Genomic DNA, 20158 nt, shown 5'->3' on the forward strand with positions numbered 1-20158 from the left:
GGAGGAGATCATATTGTGCTTAAGTTTAAATAGCATTTTCGTTGCTCTGTCATGCTAGAGTTTTAAATAATATTTTTGTTGGTCTGTTATGTTGGAGTTTAAAATGATATTTTTGTTTGTTAGTTATGTTGGTTTAAAATTATATTTTTGTTTGTTTGTTATGTTGGAGTTTAAAATATTTTTTTGTTTGTTATGTTGGAGTTTAAAATTACATTTTTGTTTGTTTGCTATGTTGGAGTTTGAAATTATATTTTTGTTTGTTTGTTATATTGGAGTTTAAAATTACATTTTTGTTTATTTGCTATGTTGGAGTTTGAAATTAGATTTTTGTTTGTTTGTTATGTTGGAGTTTAAAATTACATTTTTGTTTGTTTGCTATGTTGGAGTTTGAAATTAGATTTTTGTTTGTTTGCTATGTTGGAGTTTAAAATGGCATTTTTATGGCTTGTTATGTTGGAGTTTAAATTCATATTTTTGTTGGTCTGTTATGTTGGAGTAGTTTGAAATGGCATTTTTGCTGGCCTATTGAGTTTATAACAGCATTTTCGTTGGTTTACCATGCTGGATTTTGAAATGGCACTTTTGTTGGTCTGCCATCCTAGAGTTTGAAATAGGATTTTTTTTTTTTTTTGTGAAATGTGCAGATAGATTTGGATGCATCTTAAAAATAGATTGCATCTCGTTAAAATACAGACTTGATTTTGAACAAAGATTCATAAAACATGTGCTAACACCAATTCTAAAAGAAGAATATTCCAGATAAAAAAAAAAGAACCAAATTGTCCAATAAATTAAAATGGCAAGAACGAGGTTTCCTGTGTCGTGAGACCTCATCTATTTGGAATCAGATTTGAATAATCGCAAAAAAAGGGGGGAGGGGCGGGAAAGAATATTGGACAAACCAATGGTGACGATGAAGAGGGGTGTTAGCTCCGAAATATTATGCGATTATTCTTTCATTTCAATGTTTATTTTTCTTCTGCTTCTACATGTTTTTTGTTTAACCAAGCGAAAGAGACGAAAGGTTCTTCGACGCTGTCTGCACCCCATTACCCATGTTCGCATAGAGGTGTGCTTCCAGAAGTTTCTTGTCGAAGTTGTTCCGGTCGTAAAGATCGCTGAGCTGCCTGCGCATTTTCTGGGATTCAATGGCAGAAGCACGGTTCTGGAAAAAACAATAAAAAAAAAAAATGAAAATGAAAAGAAAAAACAAAAGGAAAAGAAAAAAAAGAATGAAAAGAAAAAAAGTGAAAAAAAATGAAAAAAAATGAAAAGAAAAAACAAAATAAAAGGAAAATAAAAAGAAATGAGAAAGACAGAGATGAAAATCTGTATCTCAATTATATAACTCTGTGACGTTCTTACTTACTTGCTTGTATATGTATATATATATATATACACAATATTTATTTCAAGACTATATATATTTCAAAGGCGTACCAGCGAGCACTTTATGAGATTTTTTTTTCATCGCTCCCTGACATGCTATATATATATATATATATATATATATATATATATATATATATATATATATATATATGTATATATATATATATATATATATATATATATAATTATTTCCACAGCCAGACAATGTCGCAGCCCACAAGAGCCATGACAGCAAATGAACCGGAACTCGAGTCTAGGACTTGGTTCATTGACTATCATGGCTCTTGTGGGCTGCGACATTGTTTGGCTGTGGAGATAGTTATATAATCTCTCACATTCTGAAATATATATGGTTCATTTATTTAATAAGGGCGAATACAAACATTTAGTTGGGGGATGTAGGGGACTCTTTATACTAAGGCATTTTGAAGCCTAATGCTTCTCATCAGAAGAGTAGAGAAGATGCAGGAACGAAATGAATTAATGAAATGATTGATGTTGTTAGAGAGACCTATATTGAATTCTAAGATAAAGGAGGAGAGTATTACATAAAGTGTGATGTAAAAAATTGTATAGGGTTTCTATCATAGTCTTAAATGATGTTAAATAAAATATATAATGTAGGTAGTTTATGATTTAGGACTCAAGAAGAGGTATAGGAGTGGATGGGTGGTGATCCTATTTTATCCATATGTAAGATGTATAGAATCTATGCAGAGGTTTTTTTTATCGACACATGCAACCGAGATGACAAGAGCATATTGAGATGGTATATAATTTCAAGTGAAATATTAAGACGTCGCATCCCCATTATGTTACCCAGCATCTTCTCTATTCTGATGAGAAGCATTAGGTTTCGAAATGCCTTGGCATAAAGAGTCCCCTCCATCCCCCAATAAATGTTTGTATACCCTTATTGAATAAATGAACCATCCTATATTTACCAATATATAGTTTTTGTGACTTCATTTTCCAATCTTATTGTTTCCTATATAAGCTCCAACAAAATTTGTTGAACTTTATGTTATCCCGATAAGTTTCCTTTTACTGAATTCAATTTACTCTCTTCGAATATATGTGTCTATATTTTGATTTTCAGAATTTAAATTTAACCACTAAACTTATATATTGCTCTATTCTTAAATATTGAGCTTCTCCTTTTTGGTTAGGATCACCCTGAAAGTATTACCTCAAAGTAATATCTATCAGGATTTTTCACCTGATTTTTAATCTGTGTCTTAACGCGATTATCCAGAAGCTCCCTTCTTTGGTCGAGCTTTTCTATCCTTACCAAAAATGTTTGGCAAGGAATATATACCCCTCTCTGCTAAAAATATCCCCTTCCCCTCTAATTCGTCCTTCATCCACAAACTTGTATGATATGAGCCATTATTGAAAATCCACGGATTAAGGAAATTAACATAACTCCCTTCTATATATTCCTTTTGTCAAACAATAAATTCTTAACTCGAATATATGTGTCTATATTTTGATTTACAGAATTTAACTTTAACCACTAAACTTATATATATATATATATATATATATATATATATATATATATATATATATATATATACGTTTTATTTTTATTACCATTTTTTTTCTGTTCAGTTACATTATTGTTTCAGCTACGCGACCGTTTTTTGGCCGTTATGTAGCCTCCTCAGACTTTACAGAAAAGTTTGGCTGAAAAACGGTCGTGTAGCTGAAACAAAAATGTAATTGAACAGGAAAAAAAACGGTAATAAAAAATAAAAAGCATATCTGCTCTACAACAGTATTGAGCACTTTCTTCAGGGTTTTATTAATTACCATTTCTACTAACTATATATATATATATATATATATAATGTTTTTAAATCCCCGAAACAGTGTTTCATGGTAAACAACTGATGATCCCTTGAAAAATAAAAAAAATTGGTATTATAGTAAATTTGAGAGAGTTGATGCAGTGATTGCAGGTGATTAAATGACTTACTGACTAGATGTTTTTTTGTTTTTTTTTAATGAATGATAAAAAGTAATTTTTTGTATAGTTTCAAATGTTAAAAACTTCAAAGACTATATATATATATATATATATATATATATATATATATATATATATATATAAGAACTTCTGGTAGGACCAGGTGCAGAGCAGTACAATTGCCACGAATAACAGGGGCATGCCCAGGGTGATGAAAGCAAAGTTTCCGGCCACGGTTATGGTCTTTGGTGTGGTTTCAAGTGAGAGCCACATCATACCACCTCACATCTTTAAAGTCAGCTGGAAAGTCAACACCAACGTGTACCTGAATGTGCTGAAGAGTGTGGTGATCCCCTGGTGCAATCAGGTGGCCACTGGCAGACCCTGGGTGTGGCAGCAGGACTCAGCGCCAGCCCACCAGTCCAAACATACCTAGGCTTGGCTTCAAAAGGAGTGCTACAGCTTTATACCCTTCTCTCACTGGCCCCCCTCCTCCCTTGACCTGAACCCACTGGATTATTTTGTTTGGTTATATATTGAGTTGTCAAGAACATCACCAACATGACCTTCCACAACACCAAAGCCAGCCTAATCGCCACCATCTGCTGAGCTCCCGATGGTGCTTTTAGAAATGCATGCTCCCAGTTCTGGACTCGTATCGACATGGTGAATAAATGTCAGCTCTATTACATAATAAAGTTATCTGAATTGATTTTTTCAATTAAAGTTTTGAAATAAAGCTGCAGTGTTGTTTTCTTTAGGGCAAAAATTTCATCGGTTCATCCTGTATATATATATATATATATATATATATATATATATATATATACATATCTATATATCTATAAAAGTGAATGTGTCTGTCCGTCTGTCTGTGTACATTTCCCTACACAATCACTCTTTTAATCTACAGACTCGAAATTTGATATGCAGTGTACTGAGATTTAGGAAAATCGATGTGATCGGTTTTCGGCCAGAAATTTGGCGATTAAGGGGTCAAAGTTCAACGATTTGACCTTTGAGAACTCTACCAAACTCCTCAGACAATTTTGGGTCTTAACACTTGAAATTTTAGATATAGGTTCCTTGGACATAGATCTAACTTAATAACTTGATTTGATCACAAAACAATAAATGTTAAGGGGTCATAATAGGGGTCAAAGCTAAAAAAAATTGACCACTTTTATTTATTTTTTTTCTTTTGCTCAATATACACCTCCAAATACCCGGGCAACGCCGGGCACTCATGCTAGTATATCTATAAAAGTGAACATATCCGTGTGTCTGTGTATTTGTGTGTCTGTGTGTGAACATTTCCCTACGCAATAACTCTGTCAATTTTAAGTCTACAAACTCGAAATTTGATATACAGTGTACTGAGATTTGGGAAAATCTTTGCAATCCGTTTTCGGCCAGAAATTTGGCTGTTAAGGGGTCAAAGTTCAATGATTTGACCTTTTTAGAACACTACCAAACTCCTCTGTCAATTTTGGGTCTTAACACTTGGAATTTTAGGTATAGGTTCCTTGGACATGGATCTAACTTAATAACTGGATTTGAGCCCAAAACAATAAATGTTAAGGGGTTATAACAGGGGTCAAAGTTTTAAAAAATTTGACCTCTGCGGTTTCTACCAAATTACTCAGACAATTTCTGGTCTAAAGATTTGAAATTTTATATAATGGGTATTCAGAGATAGGGCAAGCTTTTTAATTGGTTTGGGTCGAAAATTTGAGCTATCAATATATAAATGTATGTATGTATGTTTGCATGTCTGCCTAAAATTTTACAAGATCAGTATCGTTTGAAGCTCGACTCTTCATCCAACAAATACCGAAAAATTGGTTAAAAACATTAATTTCTTCACCCTCAACTAGCACTTTTCAACAGGGAGGGGTCGCTTTTTTCGCCGATATTTTCGAAAGTGATCCTCTCTTTTCGATTGTCTAGCCTTAATTAAAACCTACGTCACTTCCGGTTTGATGGTGCTCATAACAACAAAGACATCACATTTTTTTCCCCATTCTTTTCCTCCTCCACGGTACGGGTTCGAGCCTGCCTTCCTACTACAACTTTTTTTTTTTTTGCTCAACATACACCACCAAACACCCGGACAACGCCGGGTTGAAATGCTAACATATATATATATATATATATATATATATATATATATATATAGTCATCCACATCCACATACAGTACTGTTTCGCTGTTTCACAGTTCATCAGTGCGGCTAGATATATATATATACATATATATATATATATATATATATATATATATGAATAAAAAAAAATACGAAAAGTATAAAAGCTTATAACTTTTCTTTATTCGTTTTCACTTGGTGACGTGCAGGAATACAAAATAATATTATGAAAAAAAAAAATAAAATAAATAAAATAAAATAATATACAGTAGCGTCCAAAACTAAGGGACAAAATGTTAAAACCTAATATTTGTTAGAAATAACAACTGTGGAAAGCTGAAATTTTCACAACTGGCTGTCATTATCATCCATAATAACATACTAAAATTTGAAACATTTATCAAAGGATAGAAAAAGAATTATAACAATTATTTAATTATTTTCAAAATAGGAACGTCCAAAAGTAAGTGACAAAATTGAGAAAAACAATGTAAACAACCAAAAAACAATAAAAACGCATGTACAATCAATATATAGTAAATGTGCCTTTCAGGTTAAAATGGCTAAAATTAATACTTTTGTGCTTATTAAAAAAAATTGATGCCTTGGATTTTTATAAAACTTTCTGAAAAGTTGTAACTAACTGATTTCTATGTAATTTTATTTGTCTATACTTTGCGATAACTCTTGGGTGTGCCCCAGGGGCTCTTTTAGGGCTAATAAAAACACTCCATTTTTGGGACTATTTTACCATATTTGTCCAAAATTTTCTGTGTGTCTATTTAGCAGTTTTGCATGTTGCTGAACTCAAATTTAAATATGTTAAGTCCTTGGGGACTTTTGGGGCTAAATGGTGGCAGTAAATGATGAAATTAGTCACTTCTTTTTTTGCATGGTGCAAAAGTCAAATTTACATATGTTAAGGCCTAAAACTGCATCGTTGTTCATTTTCACCAGGATTTGATGTCCCTTGAGGATTTGGAGGGCTAAATGGGTTTGGGGGGGGGGGAATGCTGAACTTAGTTATTTTTTTTATGCCTCGTTCACTGTGCACTCACGGGGGACTATGCATGCTTCACTTGTTATTATTTCAAACTCTTAACTTATATTATTCATTTGTTTACTTGTGAGATCTTCATTTCATAACAGATATATACAATATAATCTTTTTTAGATATTTTCATCATTTTATGTTTTGATTAAACTGTACAAGTACCGCCCCCTATCAAAGTGACATTGTGCCTTGTTTGGGGTGAAAATGCAAAAAAAAAAAAAAAAAAAAAAAAAAACTTCAATCTGTTACAAAGAATGAAATAATGGATTTTGATTGAAAATCAAAGAAATGGTTACCTGGCTCAGCTGGAAGTTTTTGGCAGCTTGCATTTCTTCACATTTTTTTAATTTACCCTGGATGTTCTCTTCTGTCTTTCTCTTCCATAATTCTAGGCACATATTTATCCTAGGATAGAAAAAAGATGCAACTAATAGCAAAATAATTCCATATATATCAGTGTCATTGCAAAAGTAAAGCCTCCTGTCTTTTAAAACTCAAAAGGACATATTTATCCTGTTATAGAAAAAAAAAGAAGGGCGTTTCTATAATATACAAACGAAAAAATATTGAATTTCAAGTCAAACAAATGGTACATACTTAATTGTCAGGTATCAAATAGTAACATATCCAAAAATTACGAAAAACGATGAGGTAGAAGATTAATTATTCATGATAAAAATATTTGTAAAATCTAGCGATTTGGTTTCAAAATCTACCGATTTGAATTGCAGAGTTAACAGGCGAGGTAATTAAGTTTTGGATTTCTCAGATATCTCATGCGAATTTTGGAAAAGTAATTTTTATAAGTTTGGAAAACAGTTAAAAAAAGTTATTTAAAAAAAATTCACAAATTATATATATATGTTATGTTTATTTCTGTTTTCTGAATAAATTGTCTGCTACAAATTGTTTCAACTGAGTTACTTCCCCTTTTGCTTACGTCACGTGATCCAATATGTTTGGCCCAGCATGTAACTTATTGAACTGTTTTTAACCTTGTAGGAACTGTTTTTTTATGAATAATTAATTTTCTACCTCTTCGTTTTTCGTAATTTTTGGATATGTTACTATTTGCGACATGACATTACATAGGTACCATTTGTTTTACTTGAAATTCAGTATGTTTCGTTATTATAATATAGAAGCACCAAAAGAAGCAAATAATAAGAAAATAATCCCATGTATACGATGGTCGTTCTAAAAATAAAGCTGCCTGTCTTTTTAACCCCAAAAGTTGAAGAGCTACGAAGATGGGAGTGGTACCATTAAAACGAGCAACCTTTTGTATTCCAGAATTTATTTTTCTACATAGTCACCACCATTCTCAATGAACTTTTGCCGGGAATTCTGTGGTACATCTGCGTTTCTGACACACATTCATGACAAAAGTTAATTTGAGATTCTCACACTGTCAATATCTGCAACAGAGAGATGAAACTTTCAGGCCATGAATGCATAAGTTCAGTCATAATTGCAATGCAATTTGCAATACTTTGTGATTCATTCGGGCGGAATAAAGACTGGAAAATATTACTTTTGGAACGACTTTCATGTTTATATTTTTTTTTTTTAACAAGGGGTCACCACTTATCAAGGCCCATAGACCACTCGAGGATAAGAGTTAGTGAGTGTACAGTAGTCAATGGGATATTATTGTCGTAATCATTAGTAATGGAAATTTGGTAAATTGGATTACTTAAAGGGACAGTTTATCAAGAATTTGTATATATTGGACTTGAAGACAACCAAGTTGTAGTCAGCTGGAAAACAGGCAAGCAGGAAAGAGTTCCACAGACGTGCAGTTCTAAGTAAGAAGCTTTGTTCATGGAATCAACATTTTGGTTTAGGCACAGATAAAGAGTGAGGGAAATTATTGACAGTGGTTTCAACTAGACGAGTATTTTTTGTGAAAGATTGGCGGGGGGGGGGCATAGATTGGAGCTCAGAAGAACACTTGCCTGAAAATAATGATAAAACAAAGACCGCCTTGCAATGTCTCTTCTCTGGGAAAGAGGTTGCAGGGAAGAGAAAAGGGCATCCCCCACTAGGCTACAAAGTCTATTTTGAACTCTGTCAACGCAGGATAAGCGGCTTCTAACAGCTCCTGCCTAGATGTGGCAACAGTACTCCATCCTTGGACATACTTGGCCTTTATATATATATAAAAGCAGTTCAGCCCGGCTTTGCTTGGGCCTTATATAATATTCATAACTTTATATGCATATGTATATATATATATATATATTAAAAAGTTTGACTTATGTCCAGGTAACCTACATTTTCAAGTGTTTAGATCCAAAACTGGCGGAGAAGTTTGGTAGAGTCTGCAAAAGTCAACTCTTTCAACTTCAACCCCTTGGCAGCAAAATTTTTGCCCAAAAACTGATTAAAAAGCTTGCTGCATGTCTAAATACCCTTTACGTAAAATTTCAAATGTTTAGACCAAAAATTGGCTGCGAGGACGAATCTTTTTTAACTTTGATCCCCTTAACATTTATTGTTTTGGGTTCAAATAAAATTAAAATGTTTAATCCGTGTCCGAGTAACCTACATCTAAAAGTTCAAGTGTTTAGACCCAAAACTGAAACACTTGAAATTTTAGATGTAGGTTACATGGACATGAGTCAAACTTTTTAATATATATATATATACATATGCACATAAAGTTATGAACAATACATAGGGCCCGAGCAAAGCCGATTGAACTGCTAGTATGATATAAATATAGGGTACTTATATCTTACTTCCTCATGTTTGCTATTTGGCACTTCTCTCGAGATAAACGCTCGTCTCGAGTTTTTTTCGCTTTAATATTTGCTAATTTGGCTGCCGCTGATGAAACATGTTTCCTTTCCTGTAAGAAAAAAAAAATTGGTTATAATCTTTTTACAAAGAAATTTTATTTATTCATCAAAGCAATTTGACAGATTATTGGGGTCACAACATTTTTTTGTAACTGCTTCCACTTTTTAGTGTCCACAATCTACAGTTACCTCCCTTGATTATAATATTTTCACTAAGCAAGTGACTAGTCACAATCATAGAGTTTGAATGACCTATTTCACCTACATATGCGCGGGTGTGTGTGTATATATATATATATATATATATATATATATATATATATATATAATTTGAGGTTGCTATTTTTTAAAAGTAGGGTAACCAATGAAATATAACAAGGTTAATACGAGAGTGCTCAACACAAAAGTAGAGCAAGTTACATTTTCAATTTGTCTTTACATAAGCAGCAATTTGTTGCTACACAGTCATGAGCATGTATTATTTTGCCATATAAAAGTGGAATATTGCGGTACTTTAATTAAACTTTATAATTGATTATAGAAAAAACAAAATCGTAAATTAAGTAAAGATCATTTCATTTCGAAATAAAAAAAATACATTTGAACTTCATGCTTCAGATTGAGAATTCTGCTTTCGTAAATAAGCATTGTTGCCTGAAGAGGTCTCTAGTTGCTAAACACTAGAAGACCGAAACATGATCATAACTGTGTAGCAACAAATTACTGCTTATGTAAAGACAAATTGAATATATATATATATATATATATATAGTCATCCACATACAGTACTGTTTCGCTGTTTCACAGCTCATCATATATATGTGGTCTGACAAAATAGTCTCCTGGAATTAGGATTCCACTGAAACATGTAATGCACATATGTAACCAATAATGTTTTTACAATAAACAGACTATATACCAGCTCTGTCGTCTATTGAGCACTCTTTAATAATCACACGGCTTTCATTAGATTTACCTCTACGAAATTAATCTGTACAACCATTTTACGAAATATATAAATATATATCTATATAAATATATATATATAAATATATATATATATATAAATATATATATATATAAAATATATATATATAAAATATATATATATATAAAATATATATATATATATAAAATATATATATATATATAAAATATATATATATAAAATATATATATATATATAAAATATATATATATATATATATATATATATATATATATATATATATATATATATATATATATATGCGTATGTATGTGTATGTATTCTCGTTGCTTCAATTTACTTGTTGAAATTCTCAGAAATCAAGGGACCGCCTTCCTGGGACTAACATGTGATCTCTATTTGAGGTACTTAGATATTTGAGGTACTTAGATATTTGAGGTACTTAGATATTTGAGGTACTTTCATTAAAGTTTTCCTTAACTGAGTCAGTAAAGAAGTTGAGAATATAATTTTCCTCAGTTGAACATTTGAATAAATTATATTTTTCTTATCTCTTGGTCTTAATGGATTCTAGGACAAGAATTCATCAAGTCTAGTGAAGGGGGGGGGAAACCCCCAAAAAACACTTTGATATATTCCTACATGAAGAAAATTCGTATTTAAAGAAGCTATGTTTATTTACTAGAAAAAAAAATCGCCTTTTGTTGACCTCTTTAAAATTTTTCAAATTTTAAAATTTCAAATGCTTACAACGAGTCTAATCCCCCCCCACACACAGCAAAAATGGTAATTAGTAAAAACCTGAAGAGAGTGCTCAATACTATTGTAAAGCAAATATATATATATATATATATATATATATATATATATATATATATTTGTAGTCATCGACATACAGTCCTGTTTCGTTGTATCACAACTCATCAGTGCCGCTAGACTAGCATCTCTCCTAAGCCAAGGATTGAACCTAGAACCGTCGTGTTGACAGTCGCCAGTTCTCTCACTCGACCACAGAAGCAACGCCCACAAATAACTCGTCGGAATGTCTATTTAAATAGACATCCGCCACCACTCTTACAGTGCTCAAACCGCCTGTTTGTAAACAAACAAACAACGAGCTTCGCATTTTTCAGCCAATTAAGTAGCGGGTGAGATTATTTACGACAGTGCTCTACCCAAAGAGGGGGGCTTAAAATATATTTGTAGTCATCGACATACAGTCCTGTTTCGTTGTATCACAACTCATCAGTGCTGCTAGACTAGCATCTCCGTTTTATCTGCTTAGTTACACGTTTCGATTATCAAATCATATCCACAATCCGATAATTTCATATGTTCAGTATCTCTATCTCTACAATTATATAAATGCAACTTTGTCTGTGTGTGAGTGTGAGTTCGTACCTTATAGACTCCAAAACGGCTGAACAGATTTTCTTTAAAATTTACAAAACTTTAGTGTATAAGTCTCGAAGTAATCTTAGTTAAGTTTTGTCTTAAAATACCCCCCCCCAATAATTATTGATATTCGAATATGTTATTTTAATTTATCTATCATCGGTAAAGCCAGTTTTTCCATGTCATCACTTAGCAAAAAATGATAGAACAGCGAGCGGTGAAAATTCTACTGTGAGTAAGTTGATAGTGTATTTTTTTTTGTTGTTTTTTTTTTTGCATGACATGATCTGTAAGTTCAAACCCCATATGTAAATTTTTAAATGTTTTTTTTTTTTCGTTAACTGGAAAGAAGTTTATTTATAAGATTGGAAAAATTTACGTGTGTGTGTGTATATATATTTTTTTTAACTATCTATTAGTTTTGCAATATAAAACTGGAATATCACGGTACTTTAATTAAACTTTATAACTGACTATAGAAAAAGCAGTCGTAAACTAAGCAAAGATATTTCTTCGTCAAAATAAAAAAAAATGCATTTGAATTTCGCTCAAAGTAACTTAAAATGATAAAGCTTCAAATAAAACGTTTTTTTAACAAAGTTTGCTTTAAACTAAGTGTTTGGTATAAAATGATTATTTTCTTTAATCAAAAACTCACAGACGGTAATACCTCAAGCAATTACAGTACACATGTTTTTATATTTTGAAAAAGTTCTTAAATTTAACACCTCTCCCCCCTCCCCAGGCTGCGTACTGTTGTTTTGACCCCCACCTCCCCAGGCTGCGTACTGTTGCTTTGACCCCCCCCCCCCACTACTATTTTTTAACACCTCTCTCCACCCTGGCTGAACTGTTATTTTGATCCCCCCCACCTCCCCACACCCGGGCAACGCCAAGTACCCTCGCTAGTAATAAAGCGATTCTGGTACTTGATTGACACGTACTTGTCACTCCTGGCTATAAATATAATCGTCCAAATCTTTATGATCATACTCTAACATTGTGCCAAAAAAATATTGCAAAAAAAAAAAATAAATAACATAGTATTCGAAGCCCAAATAAAATCTACCTGACATGACTATATACTGGCTTGTCTTTCTATCGATGTTACCTCAAATAACAACACTTAGATGGATACTGCACCAGACCAGATGAATTCTTATCCTAGAAACTAGGAAGAATAGGGAATTATAAGAAAGGTATACTAAAAACATAGTTAACTGATCATTGGGGAGAGGAAATTTCATTTGAAAGATAGAGGAGGATATTCATTGAACATTTTGATATCATGTATCGATGAAATTAAGAAAAAACATTACATATAACCATAAGAATCAACGCCACGCACATAATTAGTAATGCCATGCATAAGTATAAAAAGCCACACATGATTATAAGCAAAAACATCGCATGTAGGAATAATCATACAATATCACACATAACTAGGGCTATGACAACAGCATATTCTTTTTATTGTTTTTACTCTCGAGTATATATCCGACATAGTAAGATACAATTAATCAACCGAGAACCTCATCATTCTATATAAAAGCATATAAAATATCAACGGATACACACTCGAGAGTCAAAACAGTGAAAAGAATATGCTGTTGTCCTAGCCCTACACATAACCATAATCAGCAACGTCACACATAACTATAAGAAATAATGTCACACATACCTATAATCAACAACAGCAAGGACATCACATATAACTTTTTTTTTTTCCAATTTTCACCCCAAACAAGGCACAATGCCACTTTGATGTAGGGGGTTACTATCAGGGACTTAATTAGCAGGATCATTATGAAGGGAGATGAGTAGAAAGATGTTTGTTCACATTACACTTGAACTTCTGCATATCAGTGCAGTTGGGAAAGCAGAATCCCGGAAGGGAGTTCCAAAGATCTGCAGTTCTGGGGAAGAAACTATTGGAGTAAAAGGCTTTCTTGCACCTAGGGATCTCTACTGTAAAGGGATGAGACTTAGTAGCTTGTCGGGGGTAGTTACGTCGAGGAGGTACAAATGTTTGCAGTTCGTCAGAGCATTCACCATTAAAGTATTTGTAGAACAGGCATAGGGATACAACATCTCATCGATGGGATAGAGGCTGAAGCCTAGATGACAGTTCAGGACCTATCAGGTTGGCTACTCTCTTTTGAACCCTGTCCAGGAGCGAAAGACAAGCAGCAGATGCACCAGCCCAGATGTGACAACAGTACTCCATACATGGGCGAATGGTGGCCTTATAGAGGTACAGGATACTTTCAGGCGTAAGTAGTTTTCTAGCACGGTAGAGGGAGCCAACCTTCCTTGCAGCAGCCTTGGCAATGCTCTCAATGTATCTATTCCAGTTCATATTCCCTGTAAACGTTAGGCCGAGGAGTTTAAAAGAAGTACTTTCAGGCAATGTGTTCTTGGCCATTGCTATTGGTGGTAGAGAAGGCTTCTTGTAGTTATTGAAGGAAACAAGCTTAGTTTTAGCAGCATTGAATGTGACCATCCATTTTTGTCCCCATTCCACTACAGATTGGAGGTCATCCTCTAGTGTTTCTGCCATTTACTTGGATATGTGTTCATTTGTTTTCCCCTCATATCTGTTATAGAGAGTGGTGTCATCGGCAAATATACCCATCTCTGAAACAATTTTATCAGGGAGGTCATTTATGAATATCAGGAATAGTAGAGGTCCAAAGATAGACTCCTGAGGTACTCCCGCATTTATGTCATATTGTTTAGATGTACGACCGTTGAGGACAACTTGGATTTTTCTCATTCTTAAGAAGGATTTAATTACATTATGAATTCTTCCAGTGATTCCATATGATCTAATTTTCCTTAGAAGACCATCGTGCCATACCCTGTCAAAAGCCTTAGATATATCAAGGGCTACCACTCTACCCTCCCCTGTTTTGTCCAATGAACGGTATATACGTTCAGAAACTACAGTTAGATATCTGCTGTTGAACGGGCTTGCCTGAATCCATATTGTTTGTCAGTCAGGAGTTTAGCAGCTGTTAGGTGCTGGACTAGGGCTTGATTAACTAAGGACTCAAATATTTTGGCGAAAAGCGGGAGGAGGCTAATGGGGCCATAATTTTGTGGGTCAGTTCTTTCACCAGATTTCTTGAAGACTGGTACCACAGAAGCGGTTTTCCAGCAGTCGGGAAAGCAAGATTTGTTAAAGCATTTATTGTAAAGTTTGGAGAGAACTGGAGCAACCTCAGCAGAGCATTTTTTTAATAGCACAGCCGGGATGAGATCTGGTCCACATGCTTTTGAGGTGTCTAGGTTTTTTATAATAGCATGTACCTGAGAAGGGGTGATTTTCAAATTGTCTAGTGTGGCGTCTGTTCGCAGAGGAAAATCAGGGAGGGAGTGGTGTACCGTGTTCAGTGTGGAGTTTGAGGCAAACCGACTGGCAAGCAGATTAGCCTTGTCAGTTGCCGTGCAAGCAACCTCATGATTGTTTGATAGTGGGGGAATAGTTGACTGTCCATTATTTACTACGCTGTTGTAGATTTTCCAAAAATCCCGGGTTCCTAATTTCTGTGCTTTGATGCGTTTTCTAAATAGCAATGTCACACACAACCATAAGCAATGTCACATATACCTATAATCAACAACATCACACATAACCATAATTAGCAATGTCACATATAATCATAAGAAGCAACATCACATATAACTATAATTAGTAATATCACACATTGCCAGGGCCGCTGCGAAAAAGGTAGGCTCTCTCTACTATGCTAGAAAACTACTGACACCTGAAAGTATCCTGTACCTCTATAAGGCCACCATTCGCCCATGTATGGAGTATTGTTGTCACATTTGGGCTGGTGCATCTGCTACTAGTCTCTCGTTCCTTGACAAGGTTCAAAAAAGAGTCACCAATCTGATAGGCCCTGAACTGGCATCTAAGCTTCAGCCTCTGTCCCATCGACGAAACGTTGCATCCCTCTGCTTGTTCTACAATTATTTTAATGGTGAATGCTCTGATGAACTGCAGACACTTGTGCCCCCACGACGTAGACACCCTCGACAAACCCGACAGGCAGCTAAATCCCACCCCCACACAGTAGAGATCCCTAGATGTAAAAGATCTTTCTACTCCAGTAGTTTCTTCCCCAGAACCGCTAGACCCTGGAATTCCATTCCAGGTTCCTGCTTCCCTAACTGTACTGAGATGCAGAAGTTCAAGTGTAACGTGAACCGACATCTTGCTGCCCAACTCCTCACATAGTACCCCTGTAGCTTATGTCTCTGATAGTAGCCCCCTACACCAAAGTGGCAATGTGCCTTGTTTGGGGTGAAAATGTAATAAAAAAAATTAAAAAAAAAACAAACTATAATTAGCAACGTAATACATAACCATAAGAAGTAAGGTCACACATAATCATAAGAAGCTATATCACACATTACCATAGTAGGAATAAAACAAGCTGTTATACGTGAGATATTAGTAAACATATGCAACAGTACCTTATGTTTTGCCTGACTATAAATCCGTTGGCAATTCAACATTTCTTCTTTAAGTTGATTTCGAACTTTTCTGTTTTGCTCCAACCGCATTTCAAGTTCTTTTCTGTGGAATTGGACAGAAGAAAAAAACAATTATAAAACATGGAAACATTTGAAGTGTGCACCTTGGCATGATTCGCTCTAATAAGTAAGAATTACTAAGGATCGAGTGAATGTTACCAAGATAGATTAGTGATTGTGGTGTTGGAAAGCCCCAAGGAAAAAAGAAAGTTTTTTTTTTGCTCAATTTGTGGAAAGGGAGTTGAACGCAATGTAAGTTTTTTTTTGTTTTTTTTTTTGTATATATTTGTAAGAATTGGGTACAAAAGAAATGCATTGGTTGATAAACGACAGCGGAAAATGCAAATATAACAAAAAAGAAAAAACAATGTATTAGTATTTTGATTATATGCCTCTGTTCAGTCTCGAAAGCCAAAGTAAGTGTAGCTGTGCATGTAATTGTGAGGCAAAGGTTGCGCAATCCACAACCACACCTCTCCTGAATCGGCATTGCTTAAGACCAGTGGCAAGGAGAAGTCCAGGATGACTGGAAACAATGCCGAGATAAGCGGAGATCACATACAGCACCTGGAAGTCCCAAATGGTAATGACCTTGCCTGACTGTTTGTAAGTCTGTGTGCAGAACAGTCTCTACCAAACTACTTTGTTAATTTTTGGTTTACAGACTTGAATTGATACGTAGGGGATATTTGGACCTGTGGACAAATTCAATTTTGTTTTCAGCTGGTAAAAATAGCTGTTAAGGAGTCAAAATTGAAAAAAAAAAATGCAACTTAACAAGCATAAGTTGACTTAAAGGGCTTCTCTACGCATGCAGAAATATTCATTTTTATGTTTATGTTGGTTAATTTTTGGAGTTTTGATATCCATCTGTTGGTAGTTCTGATTGTAACAAATAAAACTGGAAGCTAAATGTTTTGGTTTCGATTCTAGCTGATGGCACCTATACCATGCATCTTTTTTTTTTAACTTTTGAAATCACTGCTATGTATTTGGGTACAATATAATAATCAATAAAGAATTGGCTCTATAATAATAAATATGAAATCAGTATAAATTAAAATATCATATTTAAGCATATTTTATGACTGGGGCACACTGAGGAGCCACTGCTATGTATTTGGGTACAATATAATAATCAATAGAGAATTGTCCCTATAATAATAAATACATCTGCATAAATTAAAATGTATTTAAGTGTATTTTACCAAATGAGAACAGAAGTCCGAAGAATCCATTTAAGATCTTAAAGTATAAAAACTTTGACAAAAAAGAAAAATGGATTCGGCATTAAATAACCTAAAAGGGGTTGATATGCCGTAAAGCAAAACAATAAATTTACCTTTTGAGTTGATGTTCCTTTTCTCTTTGTTCCATCAGCTTTTCGTAATTGTCTTTCGCCTGCGCATGTTGACGCTCCAGAGAAGCCATCATACTTTCGAGACTCGCCCTTTATTCGAAGAAAGCAACACAAATCGTTTAGTCGGACCCAAAGCCCGGTCAAAATACGAAAGAAAAACCTTTACCCTAAACAAATTCCAAGAAAGAGTTTTATTGTTTTTCATTTGTTTTTGTTTTTTGTTTGTTTGTTTGTTTGTTTGTTTGTTTGTTTGTTTGTTTTAGTAGTATTACCTCTCGGGAACAACATACTAAAAGTTCACCAAAATCTGATCAACACAAATGTTCTAACTATGACGTCATAAAACGATGAAAAAAAAAACAAGTGAAGCATACATGGTGCCACACGAGTGCACACAATGAACGGGGCATAAAAAGAAAATGACTAAGTTCAGCATTCCCTCCACCCACCCACATTTAGCCTCAAAAGTCCCCAGGGGACGTCAAATCCTGTTGAAAATGAACAAACGGTGCAGTTTTGGGTCCTAACATATGTAAATTTGAGTTCTGCACCATGCAAAAAAAAAAAAAAAAAAAAAGAAATGACGAAGTCCATCGTTGCCCCCCCCCTCCCATTTAGCCCCAAAGTCCCCAAGGCTTTAACATATTTAAATTCGAGTTCAGCACCATGCAAAACTACTAAATAGACATACACAGAAAATTTTGGACAAATATGGCAAAATAGTCCCAAAAAGGGAGTGTTTTTATTAGCTCTAAGCCCCTCAGGTACACCCTAGATCAGTAATTGTATCGAATTCGGGAATTCAGAAGAGAATTGGTTAAAATCCTGGCAAGTTCGCCAAAATTGAAAAGATAAAAGATTACGCCGTGGATTACTGTTATTCGTTGAACAGTGCACCGGAAAGTTATAATGAGGCGGTTAATTCAGAAAATCACCAAGAATGGGAACAAGCTATGGTATCCGAATTGAAAGCTTTATCTGAAAATAACACATACGAAATAGTGGCAAAACCAACAGATAAAAATTGTAAATTGTCCCGGGCACGATGTTAAACTGCGACCATTTCTTTTTATAGGTTTAGTGAAAATGTTGGCTATATTACTTTCAGACGTCACATAAGTAAGAGTAATAGATTTTTTCCTTATTTCATCTCTTATAAAATGATATCTGATATCAATATGCTTCGACCTTTGATGAATCATAGAATTATTTGCTAATAAGATACTGCTCTGATTATCACAATGAATTACTATAGGTTTTTTACTTAGATCTGATTTTAAAATAGATATTAGAAGGGTGTTCAGAAAAATGGCCTCCTGCGCGGAATGAGTAAGAGCCACATATTCTACTTCACAAGTAGAAAGGGCAACAATTTGTTGCTTTTTAGTTTTCCAAGAGATCATAGGTCCAGTCTTTGACAGTCTAAAACAATACCCCACTATACTCTTTCTATTCTCAGAGTTAGCCCAATCTGAATCCGAAAAGCCTTCTAAATTTAGAGTATATGTAGATTTTCTAAATCTTAAAGATTGTTCCTTGGTTCCTTTTAGATAACGAAGGATTTGTTTTGCACAATTAAGGTCTTTAATCGTCGGTTTCGATAAGTTTTGAGATAGCTCTATTACAGTGTAACATATGTCAGGCCTTGTTGTGGTCTTCAAGTAGATGAGGCTCCCTACCATTTCCCTGTATATTCGGTTGTCTATGAATTTTGTTTCAGTCCCTATATTTTTATTTATGTCCATGTCGATGGGAGTTGAACACGGCTTACAATCTTGCATTCCGAACTTGAGCAGAATATTTTCAATGTATCGTGATTGGTTCATAGTTATAGTTTCATTTTCACAGGTAAATTTTATACTGAGGAACCATGACAGTCGCCCAAGATCGGCCATTTTAAATTTTTTATTTAATTCATTTTTAACATCTTCTAAAGTGTTGTCACAGTTTGAGGCGAGTAATATATTGTCAACCCAAAAAACCAAAATCAACAATTTATTACCTTGATTTATTGTGATATGATTTTAGATTTAATTTTAGACTCGATTTTATCTGATTTTAGACTTTATATTATGTGATTTTAGACTTGATTTTAAGTGATTTTAGATTTGATTTTTTGTGATTTTAAACTTGATTTTATGTGATTTTAAACTTGATTTTATGTGATTTTAAACTTGATTTTTTGTAGTTTTAAACTTGATTTTATGTGATTTTAGACTTGATTTTTTGTGATTTTAAACTTGATTTTTTGTGATTTTAAACTTGATTTTATGTGATTTTAAACTTGATTTTTTGTGATTTTAAACTTGATTTTTTGTGATTTTAAACTTGATTTTTTGTGATTTTAAACTTGATTTTTTGTGATTTTAAACTTGATTTTTTGTGATTATACACTTGATTTTTTTGTGATTTTGAACTTGATTTTTGTGATTTTAAACTTGATTTTTTGTGATTTTAGACTTGATTTTTTGTGATTTTAGACTTGATTTTTTGTGATTTTGAACTTGATTTTTTGTGATTTTGAACTTGATTTTTTGTGAT

The 20158-nt window shown here is 33.7% G+C and overlaps 1 protein-coding gene across 1 annotated transcript in view; it reads right to left on the reverse strand.

The window, feature by feature from the left end:
- Positions 1-398: 398 nt before the first annotated feature.
- Positions 399-20158, reverse strand: part of LOC145263209 (uncharacterized) — a 165068-nt gene continuing 145308 nt past the window's right edge. The window contains exons 11-15 of the mRNA XM_080120284.1: positions 17600-17707; positions 16198-16300; positions 9309-9418; positions 6861-6969; positions 399-1165 (exon numbers count right to left, since the gene is read on the reverse strand). Of these exons, the coding sequence (XP_079976410.1) occupies positions 1001-1165; positions 6861-6969; positions 9309-9418; positions 16198-16300; positions 17600-17707 (595 nt within the window). The 3' untranslated portion in view covers positions 399-1000. The remainder of the gene's footprint in view (positions 1166-6860; positions 6970-9308; positions 9419-16197; positions 16301-17599; positions 17708-20158) is intronic.

The sequence above is a fragment of the Euprymna scolopes genome, chromosome 38 (genome assembly GCF_053919585.1).
Source record: "Euprymna scolopes isolate OS-2025 chromosome 38, ASM5391958v1, whole genome shotgun sequence".
Taxonomy (NCBI): Eukaryota; Metazoa; Mollusca; class Cephalopoda; order Sepiida; family Sepiolidae; genus Euprymna; species Euprymna scolopes.